The sequence below is a fragment of the Macrotis lagotis genome, chromosome X (assembly GCF_037893015.1).
Source record: "Macrotis lagotis isolate mMagLag1 chromosome X, bilby.v1.9.chrom.fasta, whole genome shotgun sequence".
Taxonomy (NCBI): Eukaryota; Metazoa; Chordata; class Mammalia; order Peramelemorphia; family Peramelidae; genus Macrotis; species Macrotis lagotis.
The window spans coordinates 355,376,251-355,397,137 of NC_133666.1; the positions used below are offsets into that span (position 1 = coordinate 355,376,251).

General features: G+C 34.4%; 1 protein-coding gene across 1 annotated transcript in view; it reads right to left on the reverse strand.

Annotated features, from left to right (window-relative positions):
- Positions 1-20,887, reverse strand: part of MYO10 (myosin X) — a 242,145-nt gene that overhangs the window by 7,003 nt on the left and 214,255 nt on the right. The window contains exons 27-37 of the mRNA XM_074200421.1: positions 19,673-19,916; positions 17,711-17,806; positions 14,747-14,840; positions 14,057-14,112; positions 11,552-11,694; positions 11,128-11,322; positions 9,770-9,927; positions 7,801-7,924; positions 5,727-6,024; positions 4,358-4,565; positions 720-856 (exon numbers count right to left, since the gene is read on the reverse strand). Of these exons, the coding sequence (XP_074056522.1) occupies positions 720-856; positions 4,358-4,565; positions 5,727-6,024; positions 7,801-7,924; positions 9,770-9,927; positions 11,128-11,322; positions 11,552-11,694; positions 14,057-14,112; positions 14,747-14,840; positions 17,711-17,806; positions 19,673-19,916 (1,753 nt within the window). The remainder of the gene's footprint in view (positions 1-719; positions 857-4,357; positions 4,566-5,726; positions 6,025-7,800; positions 7,925-9,769; positions 9,928-11,127; positions 11,323-11,551; positions 11,695-14,056; positions 14,113-14,746; positions 14,841-17,710; positions 17,807-19,672; positions 19,917-20,887) is intronic.

Sequence of the window (20,887 nt, forward strand, 5' to 3'; positions counted from 1 at the left end):
AGATAATTATTATCTGTCTGAGGCTGGATTTGAATTCAGGTCCTCCTGACTCCAGGGCCAGTGCTCTATTCATTGTGCCACCTAGCTGCCCAAAATAGGTGACTTTTAATCACAACTACAAAACCCTTATAATATAAGATATGACACTGTATATTTGGGATACATTCAATTTCATAAAAACCGTATCTCCACCCCCAACTCTTCTCCTACAGATCTTTCATATAAAATATTAAAGGTATATAGTTGGTTATTAAATTACCCCATTTAATATTTATATGATTTAGAAAATTTATATTACAGCATGTATGAGTATATCATGAGAATTGATTAGATGACAGAAGTATGATTTTAGTGTCATTTGTGAAGAAAATTAGTCAGCATCTCTTGGTTAGGAAAATAACTTCCTATGATAATATATGGAAAAATCTGAGTTGGTACAGATTGGAAAACTTGATTATTAAGGAAAAATTAAGAAGGCAGGAAAGAGTTATAATGTCACAATAAAAATGTCAGTAAATAAATATTTTCAGAATAAAGCAAAATATTTACTATTCTATTTAATTTCTATATGATACCAGTGTATGTAGCTGTATTTTATTTAATGGCTATGCAATTGGACTACAACCAACTAACAATGAACCAGAAAAAGTAACATAATTAGATTACTACATGCCAGTTCATTTTAGATTTGCTATTGTGAAATTTTTAAGGAAACTTACTTTTCAAATTTGGCTAAGACATCAGCTACTATAGTTCTGCTTTCAATTGCTTTATCAGCAGTCCCATTGTACTCAAACAGAGCAAACATGTTTCTGCTATCCTCCATGGCCAAACCTCTAATTAATTTTTCAACAACCTGAAATACAAAAATTTGACTTGTTAGTGTCTTTAAGTTCTCCAAGTTGTTATTTAAAAACTGTAATAAGCATACCTTTAACTGAAATTCAAATTAATTGGTACCTCAATTTAGAAGCCATAACACTTTTAATTTTTTGTTATAAGGCATCTTTGTTGGATATGGGAAAGGAAAGGAATATTTTCAGAAATTAAGATGTTTTTAGTTATATCTAAATCTTGACCCTATGAACCATTGCACACCAGGACCTTAAATCCTTCACTTTATCTTAAAAGTCTGTCTAAACTCACATTCACTGTTTCCACGAAACTATCAATTAATCTCATTCTCTGTTGTTCCCTTTTTCTTTTGTCTTGTTTTGTCTGGGTCTTTTCCTGTCTTCTCAATATGTGTCCAAAGTATTTGTTTCAGCACCTTCAGTACCTTCCAGTGAATAGTCTGAACTAATTTCTTTAAATACTCTCCTCGCTGTCCAAGGGACTCTCAAAAGTCTTCTCCACAATTTGAAAGAGTTGATTCTATGGTTCTCAGTTTTTCTTCTAGTCTATTGGGAAAAAACCAAAGCTTATGCTACCTGGACCATTGTCAGCAAGGTGATTAGTTATATTTTTTAGTATGGCATTCCTATTTGCCAAGGGGCAAGTGTCTTTTAATTTCATGGTTGTAGCTTACAGTGATTTTTAAGCCTCAAAAGAGAAAATCTTACAGTGCTTTCATTCCTTCTCCCTGTATTTACAATAATTGATGGGACCAATTGCAAAAATCTTAGGGTTTTATTTATGTTGTTTCGATCCAGTTTTTACACTTGCCTCTTTCACCTTTATCAAGAAGCTTAATTGTTCTTTACTTTCTGCCATCATAGTGGTATATTCTATATGAAGGAGATGGTTGATATTTCATCTGACAACCTTAATTTCAGCTTTTGTTTCATCCATACTTGCAGCTGCATATAAGTTAAATGAATAAGGTGATAATATATAGCTTTTTAATATTCCTTTTTTTCAATCTTAAACGATAAGTTGTTCCAGGTTTGTTTTTAACTAATGCTTCTTGATCTGCACACAGGATCCTTGTAGACAACTAAGATAATCTTTACCCCTATCTCCTTGAGGTCTGCCACATTTTATTTAATCCACACAAAGGCTTTGGTGTGACAATGAAGCTTAAGCAGATGTTTTTTCTGGAACTCCTGTTTTTCATAATCCAGTGAATGTTGGCAATTTGGTATCTAGTTCCTCTGCTTCTTTGAAAACCAGCCTGCTCTTCTGGTAATTCTCAGGTGACATTTTGCTAAAGCCTAGCTTACAGAATCTTAACTCACTAGCATGTGAAATAAGTGAAATTCTTTGGTAATTTGACCTACGGTAATACTCTTCTTTTGAGTGCAGAATCATCACTTAGAGCTCAGGTGGAATTCTAAGACTTCTACTAATCTTACTGTAAACAACTAAGGCCCACTTCTCTTCATTTTTCCAGGATATATGGCTCTAGATCAGTAACCATGTCATTGAGATTACTTAAGACCTTTCTTGTTTGGTTCTTCTCTAATAAGTTTTGCTGTCATTTTTTAATCACTTCAATTTCTTTTAAGACCTTACCATTTTTGTCTTTTATTATGTCTACTTTTTCATGAAACATTCCCATGACATCTTTCACTTTCTTCAAGAGATTTCTTGTCAATTCCATTTTGTTTTCTTTTGCATTTCTTTGAATTGCTCATTCAAGAAAACATTTTTATTTCTCCTTGCTATTAGGAATTCTGCATTCAATTGGGTATTCTTTATATTTCACTTTCCTTTTTTCCTCAGCTACTTAAAAAGCCTCATTAGACAGATAGCATTTTGCTTCCTAGCTCTTCTTTTTCTTTGGAATTTTTTTGGTTGCTTCCTCCTGTACAATTTTGTAACCATTTTTCAGACACCTTATCTATTTTCTCCAATCCCTTAAATCTATTCTTCATTTCCACTTATATTCTTAAAGGATATTATTGAAGTAATACCAACACAGTCTGATGGTTTCCCCCTATTTTCTTCAATTTCAGTCTGAATTTAGCCTGATCTGAGCAGAGTTAGTTCTTGGTCTTGTTTTAACTTACTCTATAAAGCTTCTCCTGCTTTGGCTGAAAAAATATATAATTGATTGAATTTCTATATGGATCATCTGGTAATATCCATGTGTTCAACAACCTTTTGGGTTGTTGAAAAAAATTGTTATGATCATCAAGTTATCTTGACAAAACTCTTATTATTCTCTGTCCTGCTCCATTTTGTACTCCATGGCCAAAACTGCCTGTTATTATAATTATCCCTCCTTTAGCATTCCAATCCCCTATGACGAATGATGTCTTTTTTTTTTTTTGGTTTTATTTCCTTGATGTTGTAGGTCTTTGTAGAAGAGATCAACTTTGGCCTCTTTGGTGTCAGTAGTTGTAACTGTATTATTGTGATGCTAAATGATTTGCGTTGGATTAGAACAAATGCTCTGCTTATCATTTTTGAGACTATACCCCAGGACTGCATTTCTTTCTCTTTTATTGACTATGAGGGATACTCTATTTCTTTGGAGGAATTCTCCATCCCCTCCCCACACCTTGCCTGCTTTCTAAGTTCTGAAACCATAATGAATCAATAAAGCCAAATCCTCGAAAAACCACATCAATCTATCCCCCTATGTCTCTTATTCACTAAAACTGTAACTTTCTAAGCCAAAATTCTTCTCCTTGGCCATGTTCCCTGTTTTAGAATGCATGTTCCTTAAGGGATGGGACAGTCTCTTCTTTTAAATTTGTATTTCCAGTGCTTAGCAAAAAGTAAGCACTTAAAATTTTTGTTCCTTCCCTTCTCTTCCTTCCTCCTCCCTTCCTTCTGAGACTGTTGATGTCATAGTGGGTAGAACACTGGGACCTAGAGTCAAGAAGATTACAAATTCAATGAGGGAATCTGGAGGGCTGTCTTCTATCCACTAAATTTATTAATTTTAAGGAATTTTAGTAGCAACTTCAGTGAGTTCTTTGTGAAACATTTCCTGTATATTGGAAACCATTATGGATTTTCTATTGCTCCTTTGCTTACTTTTAAGATTAAATGGAAAATGTGGTTATTGGCCCGCACATCCCATAGCTGTGGTCACTGAGATGACAAGCAAATATTTATATTTCTATGCAGATATGATATAATGAAGTTGGGCTACATTGTACCATTTGTCAGTACTATTTGGTTCCTTTGTAATTATAGAAATTCAAATATTCTAAGTTATTTATTGACTTGGCACATTAATTTTGAGAACATAGTTTGCCATTCTTTCTACATTATCCTTAGAGTTTTCTCCTTCTATCTCTAATAAGTATCTGACTTTTGTTTACATTTGGTTAACTTCAGGCACTCATTTCTAAATCCATTAAAATTAGCATCTTCTATGGATGTATGATAATTTAATACTATAGACCTGCATATGTTAAAATAACACTGTAAAAGGAGAAAACAACACAGAAGAATGTCTCACCTCTCCAGCTGTAGTGTGAGAGTTGATTGTGATCTTGCAGGATCCTCCACCATGGCAATAAACGGTAGACGTCATTTCCTGCCTATTAATGAGGGCTTCTATTTCATCCCGGGAAGGCACAAACTCTCTACATTTGGTTTTTTTAAGAGATTCATAAACAAAGGCAGCATACTTTTCCATTTCTGTTCCTGGAAACTGTTCTCGTATCCTAGGAGACAAACACTGGCCTTTAATTATAAGTTTTAAGGAAAAATCTTGATGGAAGAATTGGTATCCTGTGTTCCTGAGGACTTCTCTTAAGATCCAAAAAATGCCAAAGGGCGCCAGAGGCCACCAAGGCCAGCACAGGGACTCTGGCATGCTGTCTGTGACCATTTTATATGAAATTAATTTAAACAAGAGAAAAAAGCCAGAATGTTTAAAGGAGTACAATTTTTATTTCAGCTCACCTTTGAATCATGGTACTTGCCCTTTAACACCTGATGCTCTCATTTAAACACAAACACATGGGGAAAAGATAAATACCGACAACCTTCACTCACAGTAATATAAAGTAAATAAAAACAAGAATCAGATCTTTCTCTGTGCATTATGAAATGCCAAATCATTTTTCTTATTAAGTGGCACAAGTATAGGCTACACTCACTGATATGATATACTGCCAGAAGACAATGTGAAAATGAAAATTACAAAAGTATTTCTAAGACTGTTTTTTCTTCTGCATTCTTCATATTCTTGTACTGAGGTCCTGAATACCCTTAACTCCCCTCCAAATTCTTATGCTTTGACTTGCCATTGCTGGAACTTCCCAATCCAAAATACATCTCCCCTGGTCACCCACCCATTATTAGAAAGTATAAACTCATTGAGAGAGAGGGCTCTTTTTTTTTTTTGGCATTTTGTGCTCTTAGCACCTCACAAATTGCTTGCCAGAATCCTTAATAAATGTGGATGATTTTTCTTTTTTTAAAAACTTTTAAAAAACATTTTATTTATTTAAGGCAATGGGGTTAAGTGACTTGCCCAAGGGTCACACAGCCAGGCAATTATCAAGTGTCTGAGGGCCACATTTGGACTGAGGTCCTCCTGACTCCAGGGCTGGTGCTCTATCCACTGCATCTCCTAGATGCCCCCAGACTTGTTTTTTCATTCATTAAGGGGGCCTCAGAACCTGAGGGGAGCTTAGGCATCTTCTTCAGGGCTCTCCATCTCTTTGGAATACCCTGCTGCCTAAATGAACTGATACCTGCATTCAACTCTTATTTGGGTGGGGCAATACAGAGATAAAATGAAAAACCACCTAATAATACAACTCTCTTCACCCCCCCCCCCCACAATCACTCTAAATAAAGACTTTTTCTGCCTTTACCTTTTCAGATGGAACTTTAGATACTTAAGAATCCCACGACTGGGCAGGAAGGTGCAGCTAAGACAAGTCAGAATCTGCCAGCTGTACAGATTCCCAACACTGCCCGGGTGGGGTACTTTGTTGGTCTGTTTAATAAGTTGACAATAAAGCTCATCTCGGAGAGGTCGGAGGTCATGTCCAGTCTGAAGGATGCCTTGAATAATAGGGATAGGATCTGACATGGACTCAAGTTGTTGGAGGGAATTGAATATCTTGATAGCTTCATCCTGAAGAGTTGTATAGCCTTTGTCTTTCAGCACTGGAAAAACAAAACAAAAATTACGAATAGTTTTTAAAAAGTTTTTAGTGAATATATAAATTGAGCAGTAGACAAATTATGTGGAAGCTGACAAGATTAGGCAAGGTAGTTGCAGTGAAAAGCATGTTGAATTTGACAGCTTTGGGTTAGGGTTCAAAACCTGCCTCTGATTATTACCTGTGTGACCCTGGGCAAGATGCTTATTTTTTCTAAGATTCATTTCCTCATATATGATTTCTCTCTCATCACATTCAATCTGGATCAATGCATACCATGGAAACAATGTAAAGACTAATAGAATGCCTTCTGTGGGAGTGGGGGGGGGAGGTAAGATTAGGGGAAAAATTGTAAAACTCAAAATAAATAAAATCTCATCTATAAAATGGGGGAATGAGACTAGAAGACCTTTTGAATCCTATCAAGTCCCAAAATCTAAGAAGATAGGTTAGATTAATTTTTAGGAAAAATGTCATGTCAGGAATAAATAATATTAAGAATAAATATTAAAGATGTAGATAAATAACTTGTGGATTGTGTAATAAATTCAATTATAAAGAAATGATGTATCTAATCTCAGTACCATATAGCTTTATGTAATTCATCTATTTTTCACAGTATCAGAAGATTAAGTGATAGAAGGTCATCTTAGAGGTCATCTAGTTCAACACCTTCATTTTACAAATATAGAAACAAAGGCCCAGGGATGGTAAATGACATAGGGTCACAAAAGTAGGAATTAGCTTATATTTAGTATTTGGCTTTTCAATCTGCTTTTAATAGTTTTTGGTGTGTCCTTTCAACTCTAAAAGTACCCTAGTCTAGCACTGGGAATCTTTTTTTTTTTTGCAAGGCAGTGGAGTAAAGTGACTTTCTCAAGATCACACTGCTAGGTATTAAGTGTCTGAGGCCAGAATTGAACTCAGGTCCTCCTGACTCCATCTAGCTGCCCCAAGGTTTGTAAACTTATTTTTAAAAATATTTTTGATAGTCACTTCAATATTTTGATAACTGTATTATAAAAAAACTTTGTTTCTTTTGTAAATCAATCTTTGTGACTTTGTATGAAGAAAGATGTAAGAATGCAGCAGACAGCAATATCACAAGTGCATTCTAAGCTATATAAGAAATAAGTATGACCCTGTATAAGTGAAGTCTATAAATATCATATCAGTTCTGATGAGTGGACCAGTCAGTTGAACGAAAGATGATTCTTATAATGTAATGTTCTTAGAACAACACAACAATTGAGTATGCTGCCATACCTTGCATCATATAAATCTAAAAACCACATGAGATCACACTCAATTTAAGATCTGGCTCTAGTTTCTTTCAGATTATCATTTTTAATAAGGGAAGCATTATAAATTCTGATGTCCAGGCATCTAGATTTACATTCCCATTTTTCTTTTCATTATTGAAACTGGCCTCCTTGCTGATCCTTGAAACAGATACTCCATCTCTTAATGATGAGGGTTTTCATAGGTATCCTCCCAGACCTGAAATGTTCTCCTTCTGCTAGGTGATTTTCCCTGGCTCCCTTCAAGTCCCATCTTACCCAGAAAACCTTTCCTAATGCTCAGCTCAGTATTTCTAATTCAGCCTAAGTATCTTGTTTGTACGTAGTTGCTGTAAGCTCCTTGATAGTAGGGATGGTTTCTGATTTTCTATGTATCCACAAGACTTAGCCCAGTGTCCAAAAGTTAGTAACTGTTTAAGTTAGTCTTAAAAATACACAAAAAATGTCTTTGAATATTCTATATTTAAGTCTCTACTTACAGTTCAGATTTATGTCCCCATATGGCAAGGGTAGAAGTGGTGAGTGCAATGGATGATGAGTATAACGTAGAATGGGGTTTCTCTTGTAAATTTGCTCTACTACATCCGAATTCAGGCAGTTCTCCTTGAAAAATTTTTAAAAAATCATTTGCATTTTATTACAAAGAAATTACTAAAGAGTACAATGTATGTACTTAAAAAAAAGGATTCATTGCTTATTAAGTCTTTGATCACAAAAAAAGACTTTAAGAAAATCAACATTTAAAAACACGAAGAGAGAAATTATTTGCCTTGGAAAACCAATTCTCAATATGAATTTTTTTAATACCTCTAATACTATTCCATATTTATATATTACATACTTTCCTTTCTCCTACAGTGTAAAAATATATTGGCAGAACAACACATATAAGTATTTTAACCATGCATTTATGTAATAATATACTGTATTTCCATTGGAATGATGGAAATCCAGTTATTTTTCCCTGCTTCAGTTTTCAAAAGTGGTGAAAAAAAGCCAATGAATCACTTCATCACAGTCATTTTAATATTTTAGGAGGGTTTTCTATTAGTATTCCTTTGTCAAATGTTATTCTTTTTATCTAAAAAAAGTAAAATGAAAAGAAAATCATCATCATTTCTTAAATTCTTTCAAATTTGAAAAAAATTTAACTTCTTTATAAATCTGTTTATTGAAGAAAAAGGATAAATGGTGACCAATATTTAAAATTAAATTCAACAGCTCATTTTATTTTCATTGCTCATAGTCAAAGATCTTCAAAAATAATGAAGACTACCACTGAAATTAGCAAATCAGAAGTTCTAATAACAATTCCTGGTCCACAGATAACTACAAAGTTTCACAGAATGTTTCCAAAATTCCTGGCATTTGGCCATCAAAACCCTTAGACCATTTTGTTATCTTAGAGTGCACCCACAAGAAAGTAAAATATGGATATAGTAGAAAATTCTTTTAATTAACCCTCTTTAGGTTCATTGGAATGAAAAGTAGTTTTAGGAAATAAGGGACAAGTCCCAAAGGTTAAGTTTCACTAAGGTTCCTGTTAAGCCACCAGCACATCCTCTTGATTTTGCTTTAATAAAGCAATCAGGCCAGAAATTTTGTTTTTATTTACTATTATTTTCACATTTTCCTTTTAATATTTTCCAAATGCATGAAAGTCAATAAAAATATCCTGTTATTAAAAACAAAGAAATTTAATTAATGTTCAGCTTTGGTTCAGAAACAGGTAAGCAAATCATCTTATACCTTCCTTCTGTGGCTGGATTTCTATGTCTGAGAAACATGGATAGTGCTGCTTCCATCCTTTTGATTTCACAAAAATGTCAGGAAAAAAGATTTGACTTAACACACCCATGAAAACTTGCTTTTGGCCTGATAGGTACCAGAGGTACAGAGGGATTCTTGCATATTTTAAGTAACTGCCCATGGATCAAAAGGTTCTGTATTCAGTTGGGAAAAAATACCAGTAATGAAATATCACCAGTGCTTGATATTTCAGAATACAAGTGCAACCGATAAGTTACAGCTGAAACTAAAAGGCCTTCCAAACACCCAATGTGGACTTCTATCCTTAAGAAGTCCAGAGAGTCGGGACCTACAGAACAATAATGGAAAATTTCACACATCTTAGAGAAGATGGGCTTAGCAGATCTCACAATTTTATATATCTCTGATATCAAAGGTCATTTCAGTCAGCATGATAATGTTCAAATTGCCAATGAAAGTCTTATAGTCAACTTTGTCCAATCTTGTCTAAAGTGTATATTTTTGGCTGAAAGATGGAAATTCAGATAAAAAGTAATTTCATTTTCTTCTTTAATCAATCAACTTATCTATCCTAAGGTTTCTGATCAAAGACTAGTAACTGAGCACCATGTGTAGATACAGAGTCTTTAAGCCAAAGATAAGAATATAAATAAAATTCCTACTGTGTGTTTATCTTACCTTGATATCCTGTATAAGCTGCTGGGTAGGAGTGTCAATGGGAGCTTTGGTCTCAGTCACATTTTGTATGGCACTGGACCACCGGGTGGCCTCATTGAGCAATTTGGTGTAGAGCCGGTAACAGTGTTTTCGTCCATACACAGTAACATTCCAGTAGCCTGAAGTATCAGTGAATGAACAATTATAAACCTCTCTGAACTAAGGAGTCTGAAGTCTGTCTTGAATTAATACTTCTGTGGGAAAGCTATCCTCACAAACGTGAATAAGGGTCCTAATCCTCCCTCTAAAATTAAGACTAATACTCTTGGGACCACTGATAGCTGGGAGTGGAAGATGGACTTTTCCTTCAATTTCTCATTCTATTCCATTAGACCCACTTTAATAAACGAATATGCCAGGCAAGTTTGTATGGGTAGATGCTGCTTAAGTCTATTTTCTTTCTATTCCCTCCCCACTCTCTTCAAACTCTTATGAATTTAAGACAAAAAGAATGAAAAGAAAAAAAGATGACCACCAAAATTAAAAATAAACAAAACAAGAAAGGTTACTAACCCTCTTCCTCAAACCCAAAGAAAAAAGTTTCTTCTGTATATCCTTATACATCTTGCTTTTCTACTAGATAAATCTCACTGACAGTTGGGACTTTGTTTGCTTCATGCTGCATGTACCACTGATAATTATGCTATATATTTTTTAACGAAGATGAATGAATAAACACAAGAATAGATGATTTAATCTCATTGCATTTGTAAGAGAATTTGCAAACTGTGCCGTGTCAATTATTCCTTCTCCCACTAAAAACTAGAGCATCTTTAACTGACTGCTTTCTGAAGATAGGCAATACTGATGCATACTTTGTTCTCTAGTGGAAAAAAGACAACTGCAAATTTTTAAATTAAATAATTATTCTTTGGCCACAGAAACGGATAAAACTCAATGTAATCCTTACATAAAATAGTATGTAAGAAGCTGTATGTAAAGGGACACACAGGTATGATACATGATATAAAGAAAACCTGTCAAAATTTGCTTCTATACTACACAATCTTTACATCAATCTGTTAACTTAAAATTAATTATAACTTAGCTACATCTAATGGCATGTATCATTAACAGGTATAATAAATAAAACTGATGCTTATGGACAGTGTTTAGAATTTAAATCTCAGAAAAACTTTATCCACTCCTTTTCTTGTCTTTTCTACAACTCAGATAAATAAAAAAAGTATTTTGCATCAAACCCACAGAAATAGTCTAAGAAAATGCAAAAGGTAGTAAAGAAATTTCTGAAGAGAAAGACGAGACCACAGTCCAATGGTAGTTTTAATAAGAGGTTATAATGTAAATGAATCAGTTACCTGTTTCTTTGAAAATTTTTTCATCAGGTGGGACAACAGAACAAAGGCTATTTAGGACCAGGGTGCCCAATTTCAGAGCATTCTTCTCTGAACTTTTGTAATAATCCAAGGAGTTGTGTGTTAGAACAAACCAGCGCTTCTTTAGCTTGAGTGAAGACACCTTGGGGCTGTTTTTTACTTCCTTGTGTAGCCATCCTTGGGAGGAAAAATTATTTATATGATAAGCATTAGATGTCTTGACAATCAAACATAACAGTTTGAAATTATTTTTATACTTTCTTGTGTTAAGAAGAAAACTTTGAAAGACAAGAAAATGAGTGTCAAATTAACTTTTAGACAATGCCACAAATCAAAACACTATTAAAGAACACTTTTATAATACGTGTATGCTTTGAGAAATATTTTTCCAATCCATGATCATTACCTCTCACAATAAATTCTTGCCCCTCGACACGAGTATCTCCTTTTGACCTCTGCAGCAGAGTTATCCAGTGGTGCATCTCCTCTGGTGTGTCGGCATTACAGTGGAGGACCCGGTTAGCAGTGATGATCACGAATGAATTAGGCCTATGCCCAGGGAAGAGAAAGTGGAAAAATCTTTTAGTTTGACTGTCAACATAACCTTTGTTTGAACCACAACTGAAATGACTTTTTCCTGTCTTACCAATCATAGGTATAAACATTGCAATGCTATTTGTATTTTATATTAAAGCAAACACTGCTCACTTTTGGAGCATTTATTTTAAGCTTGATTAACCTTTCCACTTGGAGCAACATATTCTGAAGATTCTGGGAAGGGAAAACATTTTTTAATTCAGAATTTTCCAAATGAAAACTTGGCTAGTTCTGGGAAAGCTAAATAAAGTGACTTCTTTTGGGGGGGGGGATGATGATTTTTACAAAGTCAACTTTTTCTCTGCTTCTTTTGGATTATATTAGTGTGCATTGGTAATTAATAACAGGCTAGTAGTACCACTGATATAAGTAGATAAGGAAAAAAAGGTAAAAGAAGTGAAATGTCTTGACAGATTTTTCTAGTCTTCTGTGAAATATATTTCATATTAGCAGTGGGATGAGGTCAGGAAGAGGGGTCACAATGACAGATTGTTTCTCTTGTACTTTTCTGTTCTAGAATATTCTGATTACTACAAGCCTGTGTTACTACTGATGGACTTAGTTTAATCTACTCATTATGCTAGCAAATGAGTCTACACTCAAATTGCTTTTATGTTTTCAAAAAGAAGAAAATTATTGCTTGAAAGACATTACTGTGTAAAGAGGTAGAAAATGAGATGCTGTTTTGTATACATACTTAATATACTCCATTATTACTAAATTATTGTAATATATAATTTGTTATATTACTTTTTATTATTATTGTTTTTTCAAACAGGATCACTATCTTAATAGCAATATTCAATTAATATAGAAGCAGCCAAAAAGAGAAGGAAACACGTTATTTTTAGATTTTTTTTGAAGTGAAGAAATAAGAAATAATAAGGAAATGAATTCCAGAAAACAATCTGCAATACAAAATTGTTTTAGATATCAGGACTAATATTAAAAAAAATAAAATACTTTGATTAAATAAATACTCTGAATGGTTAAAATAATTGACTGAAACTTCCCTAGTAAACAGTTTTATACACAGTCAATATACAATGAGTATTTGCTGAATATGAGTAAAAGATTTCACAGATTAAGTCTTGTGAATTTAATTTGGTTGGTTGCTATGGAGCACTAAGAACCATGCTGGATCCTTTCCTTTAATTATAATCTAATTGGGGAACTAACATTTATAGATGTCAAACTTATAACATTAAAAAAAGTGGATCATGCATTATAATGTAATAAATGCTACAAAATTTAAAGGAGGAAGAGAAATGTGAACAATGGGAAATGATTTCATGAAAGTGTGAAACTACTAAGCACTATATTCAGAAAACAGCATCACTAAATGCTGTCTGAATTTGAAACTCAAAGCCAGGAAGACCTGGGTTCTAGTACTGTGTTCAAGACACATACACAGGTTAGGTGACTGAGCAAGACCAGTTCTCAGAGCTCAAGACAACACTCTAAGGGAATAAATTGCAGAGATGGTATCTTTACTAGTAAAGTCATCCCTGACTCCCTACCCTGAATGCTACTGGGGGACGGATGAAAGGTAGAAGGAGCAAGGGAATGTTCTACAATGAGCAACTGTACAAAACTGTTGAGAAAACTGTGAGATGGGTGGCATGAGTAAACACATCTTACTGGGAAGCAGCAAAAAAAGAGATAAGGTTGGATGGGTAGAATAGCCCACATTTTGGAGGTTGCCGGGTTGACAGTCCTCATACCTCAAAAAGGGTATTCCAATCTAAATCTTAAAACTTCTCCAAAAATATCCTGACTGGGAATAAATTATAAGATAAATTCCATTCCCTGAAAGATCTATTATTAGAAAAACTAATTTCACTTTATCTTATTTTATTAAAGTTTCATTTTCTGAAATTTTATCTATATACCCTCAAAGAAAATTTCTAGGCAGTAGGGGAAAAAAAGATGGCCATAATTTAAAAATCTATAGAATATCTCTCTAGGGAATAAACAAAGTTTATTCCAATTACATAAAGAAAGTTATTTTTCCAAAGAAACTTTTTCTTTAAAGGAACTAGAAGATTAAAAAGGTTAATGTCCTATGTTATATAAACCTCGCTATTTGTTCATTAAAAGTAAAACTTATTAAGGGAATGGATAGATGGAAAGGTGGGTCAGGGAAGTCCAAAGTAGTACTTGTTCCAGAATGGTTTTAAATAATTTATAAATCCAAATTCAGTTTTACTCATGCCCAAAAGGAGATAGTAAAAAAACAGAAAAAAAGAACACTATATTTTCAAGTTTATTAAGATAAGAAAAAAAGATTAAAAAAGAAAATGGTTTAAATTACCTATCTGGATTGTCAGAAGCACATACAGAATCAATCAAGCCTACGTCCAAAGTTCCCTGCAAGGGAGTATGAGAGAGGGAATTAGTCAAAAAAAAAAAAAGCATTAAAGTACTCATGTACAGTAGTTTGCATATTTTAAATAAAAAGATATCCCATCCAAGAGGTATTTAAGCTTTCAGAACTCACCCATAACCTCTATTTATGCTTCACTTCTGAAGTCCTCCCAAGGAAAGAAATTCTGAAATTTTTATAAGTTCATCCTTTCATTCTAATCTTGGTGATGAAGAGGAATTTCCTGATTAGCTTAAACTGGATGCCTCCTCTATGAACATCCAAAGTAATACCTAATGGGTTATAACTGATTTTAGGTAAGGTGATAAGTCATTAATTCAGCTCTTTGGGAAAAAAAAAATTACTGTATCTTTTTCTAGTTCATTCTTTTTTGTTTTCTGCATGATTTTCTGGTCATCAGTTCTACTCATTATCTGTTAAAATTACAGATCCATCATTAAAGATAATGGGAAAGCAGTTATTATCTTTGGCACAGCCCAGCATCATTTTTATCATGTTATCATCCTTTTATGTTCATTAAGTAAGAGACAATTGTTTTCTTTTATTTCCTTCCTGTTTACCTCAGCACTGTGAATTTCCTCCATCTATGTTAGCTGCTAAGACAAACTTTTCACTCACCACTGCATTTTGGGGATTTGCTTGCTCATCATGCATTTCCCGAATCTCCTGGTCTGTGGATGCGTGGACCTGACTCAGCACACTGAACCAGTGACTGTAAGAAGGAAAGAGTGGGTGTCATTTTTTTAAAAAGAAAGGTCAAACTCTGAATTTATAAAAAGGTTGAACTAGAAGCAACTTCTTGGAAGGGGCCTCTGATTTTTATTTCTATTTCTATGTAACATAGAAAATCACCAGCAACAATTTATGTTTTATGGCTTGTTTTTGTGTTCAGGAGCACTAAAAAATATAATCAATGGCTTTTAGGCCCCCATAGCCACAATTGCAGGAGGTTGAGACTTCCCTCTTCCCACTCCCCCACCCATCCAATAGAGATTATTCAATATAGCAGGAAATACACAGCAAAACAAAACCAAACCACATGATAATCTTACATAATTAGTAAACTTGGTAAAACATTTTCTTAGTCATTCCACTGAAAATTTTTTTTATCAAATATATTTATTGGATTTTCTTTAAAAATGAGTAATAAAAAAGAAAATGAGTACAAAAATATAGCAACACAAATGAATATCTTTGTAATATGTAAGGATGGAATGGGGATACCGAGTATCTTTTAAGTGTTCAGAAATATTCCCTCAGGATAACTATTTAGCAAAATTGTATCACTCCCAGGCCATGAGTTATCCTGACAAGATATATTTTAGTCAAGTGAGTCAAATTACTTTACCCTAATACTGTTAGAAATATAAAATTATTGGGTTGGTTGAAAGCACATCTCTAATGTTATGTTATAACACAAAAGTTCCTTAGAACAGGTTCAGCTTTAAAATGTTTTTCTGCTTAAATTATCATCAAAAGCAAAAAGGGATCTGAGCCTTACAATCAGTTTGTTCCATTGAGTTAAGAGGCTGTGGGGGTGTTTAAAGGTGTTTGATGGGCACTATCTGTTCTGTCAAAATAAAAGGTTATCAGTACCTTAAAAACAAAACAAACAAAAAAATCCAGGAATATAAATATGGGACCCTTTACCAAAGTGCTATCTAGTTTAATTTACTTGGGGGGTGGGTGGTGAGAGGGTAAAAGAGAAATTATGATAAAACAAGCCAGTAAATGCGTAGTGTCATCCAAGTGATGCAGAAAGTCAATGCTAAAAGAATTTAAGGGAGTATTATAGAATACGTACATTTATATTTTTATGTAAAAATATCAACAAATATGTAAAGAAATGAAAAATATTAGCGATAAACAGACACAAAGGGATAAAATGAAAGAATCTTCACTGATATTTCCTAAAGGAAAGATACTTGACTAGGAGCATGAAGTCTCAGAAGACATAAGCTTGTAACAATAATTAACTCAATGAATTTCTGAACTAACCAAGGGACAAAATTTCCAAATAATTTATTTACAATGCTCCAAATGCTTTTACACAAATGTAGGAAAACACATATGCATTTCAGTTTTAAGCAATTAGATGAATATTTTCAAAAATTCAAGATGACAAGGGAACGTATTGTTCTTTCATAGCCTCTGGAGAAGACACTGTTCAAATTACCCATATATTTTTTTTTTTACTCTTAATCAAATATAATTTGGGACTTGAAAAGTGCTGAACAACAACTATTCTATGCACTGGTCAGTGGGAGAAAGAAAGCACTTGGATGAAACATCCACAAGGTTAAATTTAGCTGATTCAATATGGTACAAAGCAAACAAGGGAAAGTTGCCAAGGGCAGGGGCTATAATTCCACTGAGGAGTTGTGGTCATTTTTGTTATCCACAAGAAACCACATGCAGTCTCCAGGGCCATGAAATGGAATTACAGGACCATAATTCCAAGTTGGTTTGCTTTTCTGTTTTATGTATAATTTATGGATCTAACTGAAGTTAGAGTCTATTCCCATGGGAAGACTTCCCCCCCTTCTGTCCTTTCCCTTCATGGCTGCTGCCATGGTGCTATGTCAACTCAAGATTTTTTAAAAGGGCAAGTGGTAGGATGAGACTCTGAGAACTTGTCACACTTACTGAAATCATTTTCAAGTAAAAGGGAGGAAAAATGTAGGCCAGGGGATGTTATCCTTAGGAATTATAAGCATGACAATTTTGGATCTTTATTTATCAGGACCATATTTATTTTTAATGTAATTCAGAAAACACCTTGAAAGGACAATTCATTTCTAAATAGCAGCACTCATACTATCTTATTCTTTGTTTTTAGAAAACTTTTATTTTGAAATGATCAAAACTTTTTTTACAGAAATTATCTAGCTGGTTAAAAACAAAAGTCTTTGAAGTTGTCAGGAGTCTATGTCATGGACCCTTTTGGCAGTTGGGTCAGAATGTTTAAAATGCACAAAATAAAAGACAAAATATTCCTAAGAAAATAAAATTATATTGAAATACAATTTTAAAAAGAATAAGGAAAAAACCAAGTTCACAGGTTGACCCCTTTGGCATATGCTAAATCAGTCAATGGTGAAGCCCAGCCTTTCAAAGGTGCCTCCTAAAAGTCTAAGTGTGAAGGTTTCTACTACTGTGGTTGTTGTAACACACTACCAATAACACCTAACTTTTTCCCACCTTCTCTAACTGTTGCAATAACATGAAAATAAGATGTTAAAATTCACCTTAGTTATCATAATTTATATGTACTGTGTAAATCTATCCCTTTATAGTAACCCTTATCTTCCTCATCTGAAAGCAAGTAAAAGTTGCCCCCTTGTTTCATACCAAGATAGAGAAGGGGTAGCTTGCTTTCTTGCATACCTTTGCCCAGTGTTGACTTTCCCAGACGTGAAAATTCATGTCTTTTGTCTCGTGTTCAATTTCCTCAAGTCCAATTAAACATTGACTCAACTAAACACTTTTCTATGACTATTAGAAAAAGTAATCCATATGACAACAATGATTCCAAATTATCAGGGATCTCATAGAAACAAAGCAATAATTCAGACTTCTCACCTGGCATCTTCTGGGGATTCAGCAATCAGATGGAATACTCTGTCAGTCATAATAATATCTATTCCATTCTCTTTGCTGGTGTTATCTATGATCTCTCTGAAATGAAAACATGAAACTGATTTTAAATCAGGAGCACTGCAATGTTAATAATATTTAATGAAAGTATGAGTTGGAAATGATCATTTCAAGACATTTTATAGTTAGTCATGCTTATTTCTGATGTCTTAGAAATAAAAATAACAAATTCACAATTCATACTATGGTATGTACATGATAATTTTCGGGTACTGATTTGTTCCAATATAGTGAGTGAAAGACATATACAATCCCACTCTGCTCCTATGGAAGGTGTAGATGTTGAGGATTAGGGGCTGTGATAAGGTGGCAAAATTTTTTATTTCATCTTAAGGAGATTCCCTCCCAAAAGAGCTCACTCCTACTCCATGATTTCTAAGGACATATTCCTTACCTTAGCAAAGGCAATAGTGATAATATGATCTCATTTGATCCTTGCAACACCTCTGGAGCTATGGCCTATAATTACCATTTTACAAATGGGGCAAATGAGCCCAAGGGAGGATACATGAATTGTCCAAGGTCTCAATGCTAGCAAATTCCTAGGGCATGATTCAAATACAGATTTTGCTCCAGATCCAATCCTCTGTCTACAGTTCCATGCTGTTTCAGGGTTGAACTAGGACAATGTAGTAAGATCATTCTGGTAGCCCAGGAAACAAAAGCAGTCACAGGCAAGTCCTAAGCAAAACTGGGAAGTTGGTGTAATCTGTCTCTGGTGCTTTTCCAGCTCTCCTCAGTGACTATTTCTTTGGTGTCTTAGGCTCCCCTCAAGTGGAGAGGTCTCTTTTCTACCCCTGCTTCCCCTCTATAGAAACACTTTTCTCTATCTTATTCCTTAGGAACCAACTCTCTATAGGATGGTTTGCTAATTAATATGATCATGGTAAAAACCTGATGAGTTAATAGATACTGGTTGCCTAAGTAACAATATATGCATTTCAATAAAGGTTTTTCTGGAAGCAATGACTGTATCAGAAATAGTTACTTATGGTGAGACTTTAAGATATCATGGAAGGCTGGAAAAAGAAACATTTTTTTAAAGTAGGCTGAACCATGCTGCACTCCAGGCAACCTACTCTGAATAAAACTAGTGCTTATTAAATGGAAAAAAAAAACTTTTCTCAATCTGTAAAACTTTTTCTTGGGAAGGATCCTTTGCGGTAGAAATAGGGGGTCCAATTATCTTTCCTTCAGGGAGAAAGATGGAAGGTGATAGAACAAGGTGGTGAAGCAGTCAAAGGACTACTGATTTCATATGGGAAGCCGAGTAAGAAAATGGATTTATTCTGAAAATATCTTCAGGTGGTCCAGTTCCCTCTCAATTTAGCAATCAGTAGTCAAGCTTTTGTCAGCCTGGAGGTTCTGAAAGTGATATGCTGAAGGATGAAATTGTTAAAAAGATCCTCAACCCAATTGATCCACTTATTCACACCATTATTTCTGAGTGCAACTAATTCTATTTCAAGTTGGCTAATTACAAGTCCAACTGACTAGTCTTTGTCTTTTAATTGAGAGTCAAATGGCTAATTGTGACTACAAAAAGTCTATTAAATATAGTTATGCACAGATGATAACTTCTTTCCAAGGCTATCCATGAAAGCATAATCTGCTAATAAGAACAGCAGGGGTCCTTAAATAAAGATCTAGTCCATTGAATTAAGTTCAGTTTAAAAAAATCATGCCCAAGTTTCCATGGAAATTTTAGAAGAATATTAGAAGTCAGAATCACATGCATGTCAGAGACCTCTATTGTTATTACTATTTATTGATGCCCACCATGTGTAAATGGTTAAGAACTTATAAAAAATAATAAAAGACTGTACTCATTAATGGTATACATAATTTAAACACTGGTTTATGAAAAGATTATGTTCAATAACATACTTGGCAGTACGGACTTCAATTGTGCCCTTTAACTTCTCCTCACTGTCATTTTCAAAGTACATTAGTTTAGACTGCCGGAGGACAAACCAGCGCTTCTTCCAGTTCCTCCTGGACAGCGTGGATGATCCGCCACCTTTTTTGTGCAGCCAGCCCTGTTTAAGGGCCTCTTGCTTGGAGCGGAACCACAAAAAGGTCTCATCCTTGAGGACACACCATCGACGTTTCCATGAGTTCATCAAGCCTCCTGTTCCCCAAAGGGCAGAGACAAGTTAAGAAAAAAGTAGAGTAAAATAAAGCTGGATTGTAAACATACTAGGTTGTGCCTTAAAAATAATAAGAGCATCTTGTTTCAGCCCAAGTTTGTTTGTTTTTTTAATCATATATATAACTCTTCCCAAACAAACCTGTGGTGAATCAAATAATAGCCTAGGGATGGGCAATCACAAAACAATATTTAGTTGAATTTTACAGGATACCAGGATTTCTGGTGAACTCAGACTGTTTTATTAAATAGGTTAGACTATACAATGAGACTTCAAATCTTTCTTTCCTGTGACGTGATGATAATGATGATGTTTACATGTCTTAAGTTCTTGTGTCTCCGATAGGGGTTTTCTTGGCAAAGATACTGGAGTGGTTTTCCATTTCATTCCTCCAGCTCATTTGACAGATAAGGAAACTGAGGCAAACAGGGTTAAGTGACTTTTCCATAGCTAGTAAATGTCTGAGGCTAGACTGAACTCAGGAAGATGTCTTTCTGAATCCAGACCCAGCATTTCTACCCATTGTACCTCCTAGCTGTTCTATCTGCCCTATCAGTTTTGCTATAAACACAAAGCATGGTGTGGAAGAGGAGCTGAACTGTGTCACAGATGCTGTTCTGTATGTCGAAGAAAAATCTTTGAATGTTACATGGATTTCTGCATTAGTTCATGCTTTTTTGCAATTTCCACAGATTTTACAGATTTTCCCCAGAACGACAATTTAAGATATTTTTCCAGTCCCCTCTACTTCTTTTCTTTTTAGGTTTTTGCAAGGCAAATGGAGTTAAGTGGCCAAGGCCACACAGCTAGGTAATTATTAAGTATCTGAGGCTGGATTTGAACTCAGGTACTCCTGACTCCAGGGCCGGTGCTCTATCCACTGGGCAACCTAGCCACCCCACTTTTTTCTTAAAAGAAGTTACTTTCTGAGGAAGTTGGAATCAATATTGAA